Source organism: Brachyhypopomus gauderio, chromosome 13 (assembly GCF_052324685.1).
Source record: "Brachyhypopomus gauderio isolate BG-103 chromosome 13, BGAUD_0.2, whole genome shotgun sequence".
In the NCBI taxonomy this organism is placed as follows: Eukaryota; Metazoa; Chordata; class Actinopteri; order Gymnotiformes; family Hypopomidae; genus Brachyhypopomus; species Brachyhypopomus gauderio.
Genome location: NC_135223.1, coordinates 5,143,298 through 5,158,834, shown reverse-complemented (window position 1 = coordinate 5,158,834; position 15,537 = coordinate 5,143,298). Strand labels below are relative to the sequence as shown.

The 15,537-nt window shown below is 44.7% G+C and overlaps 1 protein-coding gene across 2 annotated transcripts in view; it reads left to right on the top strand.

Moving 5' to 3' along the window:
* adcy2a (adenylate cyclase 2a) overlaps nt 1-15,537 on the top strand; it is a 61,361-nt gene that overhangs the window by 29,432 nt on the left and 16,392 nt on the right. For both annotated transcript variants that reach the window (XM_076970640.1, XM_076970639.1), the window contains exons 3-5: nt 886-1,047; nt 12,746-12,895; nt 15,259-15,407. In XM_076970640.1, the coding sequence (XP_076826755.1) occupies nt 886-1,047; nt 12,746-12,895; nt 15,259-15,407 (461 nt within the window). The remainder of the gene's footprint in view (nt 1-885; nt 1,048-12,745; nt 12,896-15,258; nt 15,408-15,537) is intronic.

Here is a 15,537-nt window from a genome sequence, read left to right as displayed (position 1 = left end):
GAACTTACAACACTTTTAAAATTTTGAGCATTTGTCATGTCTGCTTTGTGATGGCAATACAATATTACATTAATTATTTTATCTATTCATAAATACATCATAATAATAATAATAATAATTACCATACTTGTGTGCAGACATACTTGTGTATGATACAGTGTCCAGGTTTTGCCTGTAAGCTACATGATCTTTCCTCTTCAGTGTGTAACATAGATGGGACCCACTTTCACTGGGGCCGCTTGTCCATACTATACACGATGACGTGAGAGGTTAAGAAACGTATGGCATGTTGGAGCTCGTTTTGGAATTGTTTGGTATCTTCTGCATTTTTTGGCCACTCTGGATTGTAGAAGTTGCTGTGCAGTGTAGTAACTCTGCTCTCAGTGAAACTCCCCGCCGACATCCTGTGGTCGTGGATGCCTGAGCACTATAACTGCATGAATCTCGACACAATCTGTCTGTCTGCTCCACCTTCTTCAGGTCTTTGTGGATCTGTTCTTCCAAAACAAACGAACGGGCCCTTTTGTCGTGATCTTCCGACTAGGGGCAGGAACACCGTTTACTCTTTGCGTTTCCACTGCGGGGAAATGAGCTGAATTAATTGAACTGATGTTGAATTGGCAGTGCTTTCCAAACGAACACATGGTGCGTTCAGTAATTAATGAAAAGATATGTGTGTAGAGTTTTTGCACGGAAACAGTCTTGGGAAATGTCTTGGGTAGATGGCTTTGTGGTGTGGGATGTGGTGTTCCTATGCCCAGTTACAGTGTGCATGTGATTGAAAATAAAAAACTGTAATAGCTTAAGTGTCTAAAAATATTTGCATGGTTTAGATCTGTGAGTTGATCTGATGGTTCTCTCCTGGTTCTTCTCTGGTCTCCACAGGTGTCCTTCTTCCTGTTCATCGTCTTCGTGGTCTACACCATGCTCCCGTTCTCCATGAGAGAAGCCATCGTGGCGAGTGTTCTCACCTGCTCCTCACACACCGTGGTTGTGAGTGCATGCCTCGCATCCCAGAGTGAGCGCACCGAACAGCTAGTGTGGCAGGTCAGTGTGTGTGTGTGTGTGTGTGTGTGTGTGTGTGTTTGGTTTGGTTTGCTTCAATGACATTGCAGTAGTAAATGAATCATACATATTTAATCATACCTATGTAATCACACCTTTTTAAGTGTGTGGTTTTAATGTACTGAAAGTCAGAAAGTACTGACCGCTGTATTTATCTGTAAAACCGGTCAGTGAAGATCTTAGAGGTCATAGCTCCTGGTTAATACCAGCAGAATCCATGCCTTATAATGGGACCTCCACTGTAGTGTCATGCAAACAGTGCCTCAAATGCTCTGAAAGCACTTTCAGTTCACCTTCTCATGCGGCAGGACAGAAGTCAAACACTTCTGCAAGTTCGCTGGTGAGGGCTGGCTGGATCCCGCATCCCGCATCCCGCATCCCGCATCCCGCATCCCGCATTCCGCATCCCGCATCCCGCATCCCGCATTTGCACATCCATTTGTTTTTGTCTTCCCTTCCTGCTCTCTTTCTGTTTTGAGTCTGCAGGACAGCCACAGTCCCGACAGCAGCTCTGCATCAGGCACGGACCGCAGGGCGCGCACGCTGCAGGCCACCACCAGAACCAACGAAAAATCAAGAATAGGAAAATGAGAAGAAAATAAGAATACCAAATATATAAATATGAAATAATCCATATCATATATTTTGGGTTTTATCAAATCTACAACGCTGAGTGCCGTGAGCCACAAAATAAGGGGAAAACAGTGTCCATGCTGTAGATAAAGGCAAAACTGCTCAGATCAAAACCTAATGAAGGTTAGAGTCCTTTGCAGTGATAAGTAGGACAGAGTTACTCACGATAGCTGCTGTAAACCTCCCATTCACACACACACACACACACACACACACACACACACACACACACACACACACCACTGAAGCCCATAGGCCTTTTCTGCAGGATACAAATGCTCTCAGCAGGTATAAATAGCTTGATCTGAACACACAGCGATGCTTGTAGTGCCTGTGATATTTCCAAACTCCAGTCCCTGTGTTTCTACACACCATCAAGTCTCTACATCACATCAGAAAGTCTCTCACTCCCCTGATGTCATGCAAGGCACCAGCCCAAAGGGGGCGACACTGAGCCACCTTAAAAGACTGCTTGGTTATGCGTTGGATGTGAAGGGGATTTCATGGGCAAGTTCAGACTGTTGACCAGTTTCTCCGCACCACCCCATTCTGAGGGCACATTTGTTACAGTCCGTGTGCAATCACACGCAAACAAAACACGTAACTTGTTCCAGCTGAGCATTTATGGATCTTTCTGGATTGTAACAAGTGACATTGGCCTCTGACTGGATCTACAAAATAGCTGTGCTGGAAGCAATGAGCCGGCAGGATTATTTGCTAGATATCTGATTAATCTGCTTTTGTCGCTTACCCAAAAGGCCTGATAACACAATGTGAATTTCCACAACCCAGTGCTAAGCTGCCAGTGTTTGGCCTCTGAGCAAAGAACCTTAACCCTCAGTTGGGCCAATTTTATTCAGTCATTAACTCGCGTTGGATAATGATTTTAGCTAAATGCTGAAAATGGAAAGCAAATTTCTCAATCAGTGAATGAAGACACTCCATGATTCCTCAATGTTGTGCGTCCTACAAACATTTCATGGTCACGCGTAAGAGGCATCAGCGTTGTATCTCAGTGTCGACACAGCCTGTCCTCTTTTGTGTAACAACTCCAGTCCTCTTGGCCTTCGTGGTCTGAGCCACAGCCGTTCCTCGAGTAAAGCAGGCTGGCCCACGAGGCACGCTAGCGGTGGTGGGCTAACAGATTCCTGCGGGTGGATAGGGAGGACATTCCACACGCCAGGGGCCCTGCAGCCTGTTGCCTCTGTGTGCCAGCTTCATGCCTGCTCCTCCAATCAGACACGGGCCTCGGCACACAGCCCTGCTCTGCCATTTTATGCAGGAGCCAGCTAGCATGCCAGTGATCCAAAGGGATGGGCTGCTAACCTCGTTTTCCAAATCCTCGGAAAGCTCGTTTTCCCAGTACAGGAGCAGATCCAGAGAAGAGCTTAGCAGGCATTCGCTAATTGAGACAGTCAGACAGTTAAGGTACTAGCTGTATAAATCAGGTGTTCTAGTTTGACGGGAACCAGCATTAGCATTGAAACTGCTGGTGTAGTGTTGGGATGAGTCTCTTTCGTCTCACAGGTCCTAGCAAAATAAAACTGTCTAGCCAAAGATAAAGAAGCTGAAAAAAAGCTCCAGACCTTTGTGTTACATTCATCTTTTGTGTTACGTTCATCCTTGTTGTTCCGATTCCAACTGAGAACCGTTTTCCCGCCTTTTCTGTTTTGCCAGGCGTCACACGCATGTTCGTGGCGACAGCCCACAACACCTCTCGTCGAACAGATTGAATCAGACGGAGGTGTGGGGGTGTGTGAGCAGCTTGATTAGCTTTCATTAGCATTGAACATTCTGCGTTCTGGACTGTTGGCGTGCAGCATCGCCAGCGCACAAATGGGTCACAGAAACACATAATAAACCTTAGCTGGATCAACTCACACAATCCACACAGTTCCTGCCAATGCATAATCTATCTTATAGGCACGGCTATGCTCAGTTTAGATGAATTCATAGAAATTCGCAGACGTCTTTGAGTTACGTCAATAGAATAACATTTGGAAGATCTCAGATACTGCCAACATGTCAGCTGATACTTTGCCAGTGCCAGACATGCAGTCAAAATGTCAAATGTAACGACGTTACAATTAGTGAATACCTCAACACATTAAAAGCATGTCATCACGGGATGGGTCTTGTAATGTCTTTATGGAGATAGCTATAGTTCATTTTGCATGGATGCACACCAAGGCCAGACTGATGATCGCCTTTCTGCAGTCTAATTAATTCAGATCCTAAGATGAGGCCTGAAATTGCATTTTGCGGTTATGTGAATGTGATTAGCTGCAATTTTTGATGTCAGCGTTTGACATAATTGTGGAGATCCCAGCTGTCTTGCTATTTTTTTTCATCCAAGAATGGACCTGCTATCATTGTTCACATCTGCCCTTTAGGTGGTTCTGATCTTACTTGTGATCGCTGCCTGTTCATTCATTTATTTATTTATTCGATCATGCGTGCATTTGGTAATCCCTGTCATTCAATTATGGTTATGAATTACATACCGTAGTTGTTATTATATTTATGATTATATAGATTACTATCTTTAATATCGGCCATGAAACCCTTCCTGTAACAGGAAAGGTTTCACATAGATTTTTACAGGACCTAGGACACAGAAATTTGTCTGGTGTTTGGCTTTCAATTAATTTAGGCTCAGAAACATTTGCATGGATTTAGTGAGATCTCATTTGGCCTGGTAGCCGGTCGTATGCCCTGCTAAGTGGTATGAATTCATTAATTTAATTAACCACCTCGTGTTGGTTGAAATTTTTAAATCGAAATGCTTAGACGAGTCTGCTGCACCTGATTTCATTTGGTTTGTGTGGGTGCTGCTCATTGAAAATCCTCAAGCTCCTTCAAGCTCCAAAAATCTCTTTTGGGCATTGACACCATGGTTTTACACTGAGAATTGTCCAAACAAATGAAAACCTCCATTCACTCTTGCATGCAGTGAAATAGAGCTGTTTAAACTTCTTTAGTGAAACAAAACAAACATTTTGCTTTGATTTGTATAAAGAGGCATGCATGCGGGATCTGGTGAAAAGACGGCTGTTGTATTTCTGCGTTTGGGATGGGTTTAGGATATTTCTAGAAGAGTCTGTTGTGCTGCACTGCTTATTTCTGACTGGGATGACGTGTTTTACACGGAGAGGGAGATTCACACCGCAAGTGCTCAAGCTGAACCTCTCGTTTTGTATTGCATTGTTTTTTTTTTGTTTTTTTTTAAACACTGAAGCACTCAGGACGCCGGTGGGTTGAGGCAGTCAGCCGTGAATCAACAACTCCACTCCTGCAGCTAAGGCTGGTGATAAAACACAGTCTCAAAGCACCAAAAGACCATGAACATGGCTGTTATGGCTTGGAGTTGTCTCCATAACACCGTCCCAAGAACTCGCCGTCCAGTCAGATGAGCTGTCTGACACCTCCAAACACACGCCGACTTGACCTGTGTGACCACATATCGTTGGCACACACCTGCCGTTGGACCCGAGAGGCTCGACGTTTCCCTGATGACCACCACCCCGTGTAACTGGATTCAAACGTTAGGAGCAGTTTTTTTTACCACTGCGTGTGATGAGGAATAACACCACCTCTGCGTGCTTTGGTTGGACAAAGGTCAATTACATCCAGGTCATAGTCAAACTCCTGCTTCCACCAATGCAAATATGACTAATTAAAGGATTAGTTCACTTATCATCCATGACCTTTTGTCAAGCAGTTCGAAATTTTCTTTTTTACTTGTTCTCATTATAACGAGTTCATTTCAGTGATGTTTGTCCATGCTCTTTCAGAACCAAGGTTCACTGTGTTGAATCAGGGGTGCACATAGCTTTCACACACATTTACCAGCAGCTTCATGTTAAAAACATCAGCGTTAGGCCACTCCAGTCTCTTTCTCCATCATAGCCCTGCCACGTCTCATTTCATAAAATGCACGCTGTCAGCGCTCAGGAGAAATCGCTGCATTACACACTGCGGCTTTCAGAGCCTGATTCATTATCTAGGGTTGAAGTCACTTGTTTGAGATAATCCTCTTATGTGGGAGTACATAACAGATGTCCCTTGCTTTGCACTCCAAACGGTTGAGGGCTTTGACGGGCGATTTTGAAGGTGCGATTTAAATTTTTGATGAACAGCCCGAGAGAACTCTCCTGATTAAAAGAGTGAATAAAATGTTCTGTAGAACGAGTTAGAAGCACATAGTGTGTCAGTGCCCGGTTCTGCATATTAATGTCTGCATTTCATGGGGGCGCACACACACACACACCCACACACACACACACACACACACACACACACACACATGCTAAAGCACATGCACATACATGCACAATCGCATTTGCACACTTGCTCACGAGAAATCATTTTTCCTTATATAATTAAGGATTTCTGTTGCTGTACATCCATACAGATATACATAATATACATCTCAGACATCCCATAATAACCAAAAAGAAGTCTTTTGGTATATTTTAGTTGGAACAACCGTGATTATGTTTTTGTCATCCTAGCCTTTCAAAGCCCATGTGCTCTGTTAACCTCACTTAACCTTTGACCATCACTCTCTACTTGACCTCAGTGAACGTACTTCCCCATATATCCTGAGGTTCAACCTCAGGTGGATCCTCCCCGCCTGGCCCCGGACTGTCGTCCCACGCTCCAATCTTGCTTCTGGAATCTCGGTAACGGCTGAGGTCCACGGTCACGTTCGGCTGTTGTCTGCAGGTTTCTGTTCCGTTATAATTTTCAAAGATTTAAGGCCAACATTAATAATGAAATGACAGACTGATAGTTAACTGTTAGTGAAACTGTGGAGGCGGTTCTTAATCATCCAGACTCACTGTATAAAGTGTGTGGCACTAACATAATAACCTTCCTAGATAAACAAATCATCACACGTCATTTCTATGCTAATACAAATACAGCCACACTCTCCTGACAGTAGGCTGATGCGATACGATCAAAGCTTATAATTTCCAGTAAGATGCTGCCGTAACCTTATGGTCCTGCAAAAAGGCCGTTATCACACCTGCAGTTAGCATCACACTTTCAAGCAGGAATCTGTACCATCAAAGCACATTGAAAACACCAACAGAGCACACAAAGCACAACAAATACACAGATAAGCACAATGTTGATAACAAATTCATTCATTCATTCAAAAAGTGCTTTGAGTAAACAAGGTAGAGATCGTGAGACTACGTTTAAATAAACAACTGTGCCTGTTCAGCTTACAGAAGTTCGTCAGGGATGATGGTAAAACCTCTGGGAAACCAAACGTACTAGCAGGCATCATTAATAAGCTGTTATGTAGTGTTAATAATGCATTCTATTGTCATTTTCCACAGTTTGACTTTATAATGAATTACCTATAGTGATATTTAATGTAAGTGATACGCAAACACACACACACACATTGTTGGAAGGATGTATTTGGATCCAAAACCCCTAAATAGATCATTCTAATGCTTCAATCAGACAGTAGAGCTTAACCTTTTAAAAAGATAAATTAGATATTAAGTTGCCAAGTGCCTCTTGCTGTTAACTGCAAGACAAATCAAAGCCAAATCAAATCCTATGTGGTGCATTAAAAGGTGATTAAGTGTGAAAAGGTTTCAGGGCCAGATTTTCCTTCTCTTCTACCACACAGCGTAGAAGCAGCGTTCTCCAACGAAATACAACACAAAGGTGTCAGTCCAAAGTCCCATGAACATGCACCAGACTATTTTCCATGGAGGGTTGTTTGGAGGTCTGCTCCAGGGTCATTGTGAGGTCCCCAATTGTGGTTAGGAATCTCACCATGTGGCTATGATAAATCTTGGAACAACAGATTAGACTCTTTCCTCTGTCCTTTCTGCACACTCAGATTAGTTTAATTATCACTTTGACAACAGTTAAATAACTTTGGAAATGTGAATAAATGAACAACCCCCTAGATGACTGAAGACGGTTTTGGTACCGCTGTGCTCATTTGAAGATTTGTTTACTTCTTTCTTCTCCAAGTCCCACCCAGCCAGGGAACACCTGCATGAGGAGAACAATCTTGGATATGTCAGTCAGGTCTGAAAGCTCCTTTTTTAAAAATCAACTTCATTTATAAACCCATAGACTCTCGTTTCTGATTTAAATACATCTTACCACATTTCAAGGTCTGCAAAACCCCCATTCCCCCTCACCGGTATTAAGGCTTAATACAGATCAAAAAGTATTCGCTTGGTTTCTCTCTTGCAAACATAATCGACAACTCCTACACACGAGGGTGAATGGGTGCTAGCAGTTGATCCTTGCGTGCCTGTTATTTTAGTGGTTGCGTCAGTAATGTAACGCATAAGCGTTTGCAGGGTAGGGCTCCTCAGATATTACTCAACTGAGCGTTTATAATTAGCAGCGGATCTTCACCAAGGCTGCATGGAAGTATAATGTTAGCCACTGGTTTCTCTGTGGGATCATGAGTGAAGTGAACACAGTAGAACATTTATAGGTCAGAACTTTAGAAGTTTAGAGTCCCGTCTGAAGCATTCGACCTGTTCAGTTCATGTGTTTATATATGTAAACACATCAAATATACTTGTTAGTTCACAAGGTGTCCAGAAACGTCCTTTCAGGTAGAACTTGTTCCTCAACCGCACCTGTCAATCTAATATCAGCTGGTTTGATTTGCTACTTTAGCTACACTCACCTGGTATAGTTACATACAGTATGTTTCAGTGTGGCTCTTCCTGTATGTTTCCTAGGAAGGGGCACACTTTTGTTTGAAGTTTGTGGTTGAATTTTGACACCATAAACTCAAAAAAGTAGATTGATAGGCACCAGACTGTGTTGATTTCCATTTGCATCAGAGTTACATATAAAGTACCTTATCATACAACACAGCATGTATACCTTATCATAAAACACACCAGTGTGCACCTCAGTGCTCTACTGTCACCCTCTAACCTGGTTAATCTGGTCAGATTATTGTGGTAAATAATTGGTTATTTGGTTGGGGATGCATCACCAGTTTTGCTAATCCATCTTGAACCATGAAAGACATGTGCCAGTGTCCAGCTGCTAGCATAGCAGCCTGAGTACATCGCTGGTTTTTTATTTATCCAGTTTTATTTCTGCTTTAACTTGTAAGAATGTGTAAGAATTGGAATGTCCGTTGAGTGTGTAGTGAGAAGTTTCTATACACTCAGAAGTTTCTGAAGTACTGATCTGTGTCATTCCCTGGTATTCAACTCTGCCTTAGTCTTAGTCCGTTTGGGTTATTCACCATCGTCTGCCCCCACGTGTTTTGGTGACTCTCTGTCTGATTACCAGCCATTGGCTGTAGACTACAGCATTAGACAGGTGCCTTCATCATAAAACCAGTGTGTTCATTCCACCCTGGCGAGAGAATGGGTTCTATGTGTGGTGTTGCGTACTGGTGTGACTGAAACGGACTGGGTTAACTGGTACATGACAGCAGACCGACTCAAAAGTCTTAGCTGGCTGCCATGGTGCGTCTGAGGAAGGATGTGCCCTGATTTGGCTCCACATCCGACTCGCACGGCATCGCCCTTATTTGCATATTTTCTGTTTCGATCATCCCAGAAGCTGGGCTGTAATTTAATGAACCCTCTGGAGAGTGGCAAGCCGTAATCCTATTACCTCAGCTATGAAAAACTCGGTTCGGGCGTAGCGATTGCTTCAGCGACGGTGGAATACATTAAGGAAATGCTGGAGAGCCCACTTTCTCTACAAAGATCACCTCTGCCTGTGCAGTTCCTCGTGGATTCTGCTTCGCTCTTCTCTGCTGATTATTGCCGCATTGGTGCCCCGTGTGCAACTCTCAAAGCGGGCTCCAGACGGCGGCCGAGGCAACCCCTCGACGACTATCAGCTCGGAGCTCCCAGACTTCAAGACTTTGCCCTTCTGCTGACTGTGAGAGGATGGACGCCCCGTTCTCCTGAGGTTCACGGCTGTGTGACTTCAGAGATGTTGGGCTCGGGGTAATGGCAGTGTGAGAAAAGCACAAAATCTTCCTTCTAATCCTAGTAATGCAAACAAAGTGAGCAATGGCCGCCTTGGGAGGCAGGTTCTGTTTACATATTAATAACTATGTTACATGTGCATACGTCATGTCTCTGTGGACTGGGAGTCTTTTAACAGAAATAATGAACAGCTTACTTAGGCAGTACTCGTTTCAAAAATAAAACATTACTTTAGAAGAATGGTAAGGATGTGAGTGCTGCAAATTCTGTTTGCTTTTGGTGTTTAAACAGCAGCTAATGGTGTTACATTTGTGGTTCTAAAACTGATTATCTTACTAATTGATTTAGTCAAATCATCACCACACAACTGTTCACACGCAAAACTGTGAATCTTTGACAAACGGGTGATGTCCTTGTTGCTGTTTCAAGTCGGAGCGCCTTTGGCCGAGACTGTGCGGGTTGCAGGCAGCAGTTCGGGTGCTGGTCTTCTAGATCCACGGATGAGCCCCCCGGCGACGTGAGTCGGAAGAGCGGGTCGGCTCCAGGGCCTCCAGTGAGTCGCCATGACTCAACCGACCCTGTCAGAAAATGCGGCAGCAAACACGGCAGCTCCGCTGCGGAGGAGTGGTTGCGGGCTCCGTTTGTTCGCTGTTGCCTACGTAAAGGTCACGGGTGCTTTCGAACGTATTTGTTGTAATGCGCTTTCGGGTGCTAATGTTTCAGAGAATACTGTATGTGGGTTTTGTGGCAGGCGTCGAGTCATAACTTGTTACAGAGAAGAGTCAAGCTCCCTCGATAGGGCTCCGTATTTGAAACACAAGCGAAACGCAAGATTCAAAGACAGACTGAGTTCTCAGAACGAACTTGTCATGAGTTGTCGTATCAAGGTCGTCAGTGTCCTAAAGGGCGGGGACGTGTCCCCTGCAATTCCTGTCTCAAACTAGCCCTGCTAAAACTGAGAGGACACGACGTGTTCTTTCACATGAGTGTTTTTTCAGGTCAGGTTCCATTAACTGCTGCCAAAACGATTATGTGACTTCTCTGATCGCTTCTTCTCGTAGCGTAAACCCCCTTTACTTTTAAAGATTTCACAAGCTGAAAAAATGGATTACAAACTGCAAACTTTTGTGCCTCCTTACCTTGGTTATGTATCCTGACCTGCCAAAACACCTCATTTGAAAGCTAAGTCACTTAGAGCAAACTGTGGTTTGGCTATTGATGGACAGCAAAACTGTAGAAATAAGTCAGAATTTAGAAAATCTGCAAAATCTACCTGACTTCTATATGAGATGTTTGTGTTTAAATGTCAAATAACATAAGGAATGTTTATTGAATTCTTTATTTATGAGGTCCTATGAAAGAAATCTTTGCCTCTCTAAAACCTACAAATGTCAACACTTACAGTAAAAAGCTATTGCTAGTTCTGTGTGTGTCAGTGTCATCTTATTGAAGGGGAAATCCTGATATGCCTGACAGACGATGCTCACTGTGAATCCGACAGCTGCCGCTCAGACCTGCCGCACACTGTTAATCCACCGGTGGACACAGCATCAGAGTGCACCTGCTTGAGCATGCGTGTGATTCCACGTTCGAGCATGCGTGTGACTCTACGTTTGAGCGTACGTGTGATTCCACGTTTGAGCGTGCATGTGATTCCATGTTTGAGCATGCGTGTGACTCCATGTTTGAGTGTGCGTGTGATTCCACGTTTGAGCGTGCATGTGATTCCATGATAAGGCATGCGTGTGTTTTCACATTTGAGCGTGCGTGTGATTCCACGTTTGAGCGTACGTGTGATTCCACGTTTGAGCGTATGTGTGATTCCACGTTTGAGCGTGCGTTTGACTCCACGTTTGAGCGTGCGTGTGATTCCACGTTTGAGCGTACGTGTGATTCCACGTTTGAGCGTGCGTGTGATTCCACGTTTGAGCGTGCGTTTGACTCCACGTTTGAGCGTATGTGTGATTCCACATTTGAGCGTGCGTTTGACTCCACGTTTGAGCGTATGTGTGATTCCACATTTGAGCGTGCGTTTGACTCCACGTTTGAGCGTGCGTGTGATTCCACGTTTGAGCGTGCGTGTGATTTTACGTTTGAGCATGCGTGTGACTCCACGTTTGAGCGTGCGTATGATTCCATGTTTGAGCATGCGTGCGACTCCACGTTTGAGCGTGCGTGTGATTCCACGTTTGTACAATGCGTGTGCTTCCTTTTGCTACTGCAGTGCTAAACTGAGCCAAACAGTTGCATTTTCATCTGTGCTGGACTTTTTCTTGATGTCTTAGTGCGGAACAGCCAACATGAAACAAACAGTCACGGGTGATTCTTAAAAGCGGCGAAAGCGTCAGTGCCGTGACGAAAGCAGCTCTTTGATAGGCCGGACCGCTGAGTCATCATGCTTAAAAGAGTGTCTGAAAGCTGAGGTGGAGATAAAAGAGAGAAGGGAGTCGTTTATACGGGCTTTCTGTGCCGGGACGGTAATTGAACGAGGTAGCGTGAAAGACCAGGGAAGGTCGAATTGGGCCGAGAGAAGGCAGGGACAACTGTCCTCTCGTCCCCACCTCAGGACTCCAATAGACTGTCGTTCTTTGATCTGAAATAGTCCTCCTCAGAGACTCTGGGCTTTAGATGGCAGATTGTTGAAAAAGTTATTTCTGGTGTATGAACAGTGGTCCGTGAATAACTGCTCAGGAAGTTGCTTTGACTTGGAAACTGAGACCTTGAATGGTTTTGCTATATAGATCAATGATATTGTTCCTGCATTTGGAATGAGAAAAGAAAGGTGGTGATAAAGGAATAATGAACAGTGTAGTGGGAACCAGGTGGAATCAGAGCAATGATTATAAAATGAAATGATCACTTATGCCAACGGGATTCAGCACAAATAAAACAAAACAAATCATTTTAAAGACAGCTATAAGACACCTATATGATTTTACTGAGAATGAACTCGTGGTGAGCGCTTCAGATGGCAGACGTGATTGTGTTCATGTGAAATATCGGACAGGACCAACCGCATGTCTAATGCACGTAGACATATGTTGGCAGGTTCCTCACACAGATCCCGTTCTTGTGTTCTGCTTTGTCAGATTCTGGCCAACGTCATTATTTTCATATGCGGGAACATGGCGGGAGCGTACCACAAGCACCTGATGGAGGTGGCGCTGAAGCAGACCTACCAGGACACCTGCAACTGCATCAAGTCGCCCATCAAGCTCGAGTTTGAGAAGCGGCAGCAGGTCGGGTCCATTCACCCTTCCCATAACCCCGCCCCCAGCCCTGCCCCCTGAGCCACACCCCCTCAATCCTGCTCCCACCCCCAACCCTCTGAGTGCTGGGTGCAGGATTGTGCTGACATGTGCATGCGTTTGCAATACAGCTTGGGAGGCAGAGTGTTCATTAGACATTCAGAGCCTCCTGAAAGTTAAGAAACTGGATGAAAATAAAGATTAAGGAAGAGTCCTCGAAGGATAATTACAGTAGGTGAGAATGAAAAAAAGAACAATTAAATTGGTGACATTTTTATTTTAGACTATATTAATTAAAACAATATTCATTTGGTTTCAACTGTGAAGCGTGACAAAGCGAGTATTGAAGGTCAGTGGCCTGTTGTGAATTAGCCGGATAGCCGGAGCGAGTCTTTATTGAAGCGCTGGCGTTCACACAGAGCTCACGGGTCTGTGCTCGTACCTCCCGCCGAGACGCCTGCAGGCTTTTATGTAACGTCAAAATGTTTACCAGCACCTTGAGGTTTCTGGGTACTCTCAGTTCCTTTGTTCGAGTTTAAATGCGCCATATTAACTCACCTTCATTTTTGTAGCTGCATAATATTTTATTTTCAAAAGGATAGGTGTCTTCACAACAGAATTTCCATGAAAACCTTCCTCTAACATTACTAGCCTGGAGAGTAATTTTGAGATGTGGGGCTCTTGGAGGTAGGTTCCTGTTTTCTTGTCCAATATAACAGCAGTTTTCCCCTGTTGCCAAGTTCAGTGTCTTTAGATAAATGCTCTAGTTGAGTCACAAAAGATTGTTTGATCAAGGCAGACTAATGGCGGGATGGAAATGATAGAGGGTGATCTAGCAGTAGGGGTCAAAGGTCCCTCCAGAAATGCACAACGGACCAAGAGGAACTGGGCTGCTGCTGCCCTCTTACTAGATCATTACGTGGTTAAAGACTCCACAGCGGGGCACTGGGGCCGGCGGTCATGCTGTTTGGCCTCCTCTGCCTCCGACCTCCCCATTCGTCGCGCCTGGCCATAACCCCCCAGGAGTCTGAGTGCAGGCTGAATTTTTAAGGCCATACATTCACTTTCTTTTGCCTCCCACTACTTCCACTTTCTAGTTCAGTGAAGGAGAAAAAATAAGTCCCACTTTCTTGGCCCTAGGGGATCACGGGCCCCTAGATTCCCCCCGGACCCCTGATACGTGGGTATCGATGTGGGTCGGCGGCAGGTCCGTACTGTGTATTTTAGGAATCGTCCCCTCGGCTCTAGAACGGTCATCGTCCAGATGTGACTGTTCTAGAACGCTCGTCCTGGGACCCGTCCTTCACCAACGTTCGGTGGTGCAACATAGTGGGGTGGAGTTGGGGGGATGGGGGGGTGCAGTTGCTGGCCAATCAGATCCATCCCGCTTAACCGCTCTGGGTAGGAGGTCAAAAGGCGCTCTCGATCCTCCCGCCAACCACCCAGAAACGAGCCCTGGGTGAGTTCAGGGTTTCTGCGTTGGAATCTCATTTCAGCTCCAAAAATATCAGCAACAGAGTGGTAAACAGAAGCAGGTAACCTCAGTTTATCAGGTAATCACAAAAATCTGCCAAAATGTACTAAAATCCATTACGATCCACTGCAACCCAATTATACCTAATGGTGCATTCCAGTAGTCACTCAGAGCATGGACATGGATCCGATGTAACGTGTTACAAAACATATTACATTTGCCACGTCTTTGATGCACCTCATGTCCAATCCCTAGAAAATCACACGGCAAGGGTAATTTGCCCACACGGGCCTTGTTAAGGCGAGGTCATAGGTCAGAGCTAATTTGCAGAGGGTTTCTCCTCATACTGGAATGAAGGCACCATCTGAAGCCCCTGTATTCTAACACCGCACCACAGAACAGCGTTTTCGGACTAACCCTCACGTACTGCCCACTAACTGTTCATGGGACATATTGACCCAAACCATCTCCACTGATTTTTTCTCCAGGGCAATTGTAACATTTATTTAAATTTTTTTCGTCCTCACATATATGTGTATATGAGAGATATTAAAAAGAGATGGTGCTTGTCTTTTTCGCATGGTTCCACTTTAAATGTTTAAATGGGTCATTTTGACCTGACTAAAGCATGTGGTTTAAGAGTTGCTATAAGCAGATGGCAGAAAGCATTTTCAATCACTTCAGGATGAGTGACTTTAACCTGTTGATACATTTCATGTTTCAGTGGGTGTAATTTAATGAGAGCCAGATGAATGTTGTTTGAATGGGAGGCATTACTGACTATGTATGATGTCTTGTGTGCATGTGTGTGTGTGTGTGTGCGTGTGTGCATGTATGTGTGTGTGTGTGTGTGTGTGTGTGTGTGTGTGTGTGTTTGTAGGAGCGTCTACTGCTGTCCCTGCTCCCAGCCCACATTGCTCGAGTGATGAAGGCGGAGATAATTCAGAGACTTCAGGGTCCCAACTTTGGCCAGGTGGAGAACACCAACAACTTCCACAATTTATATGTGCAGAGGCACACCAACGTCAGGTGCTCCTTTCCTCTCCTCTCCTTCTCTCACTCACACACACACACACACACACACACACACACACACACACACACACACAAACATGTTCTCACATGCTGCCCAGAAGCAGCGTTGAATATTTCAGTCCCC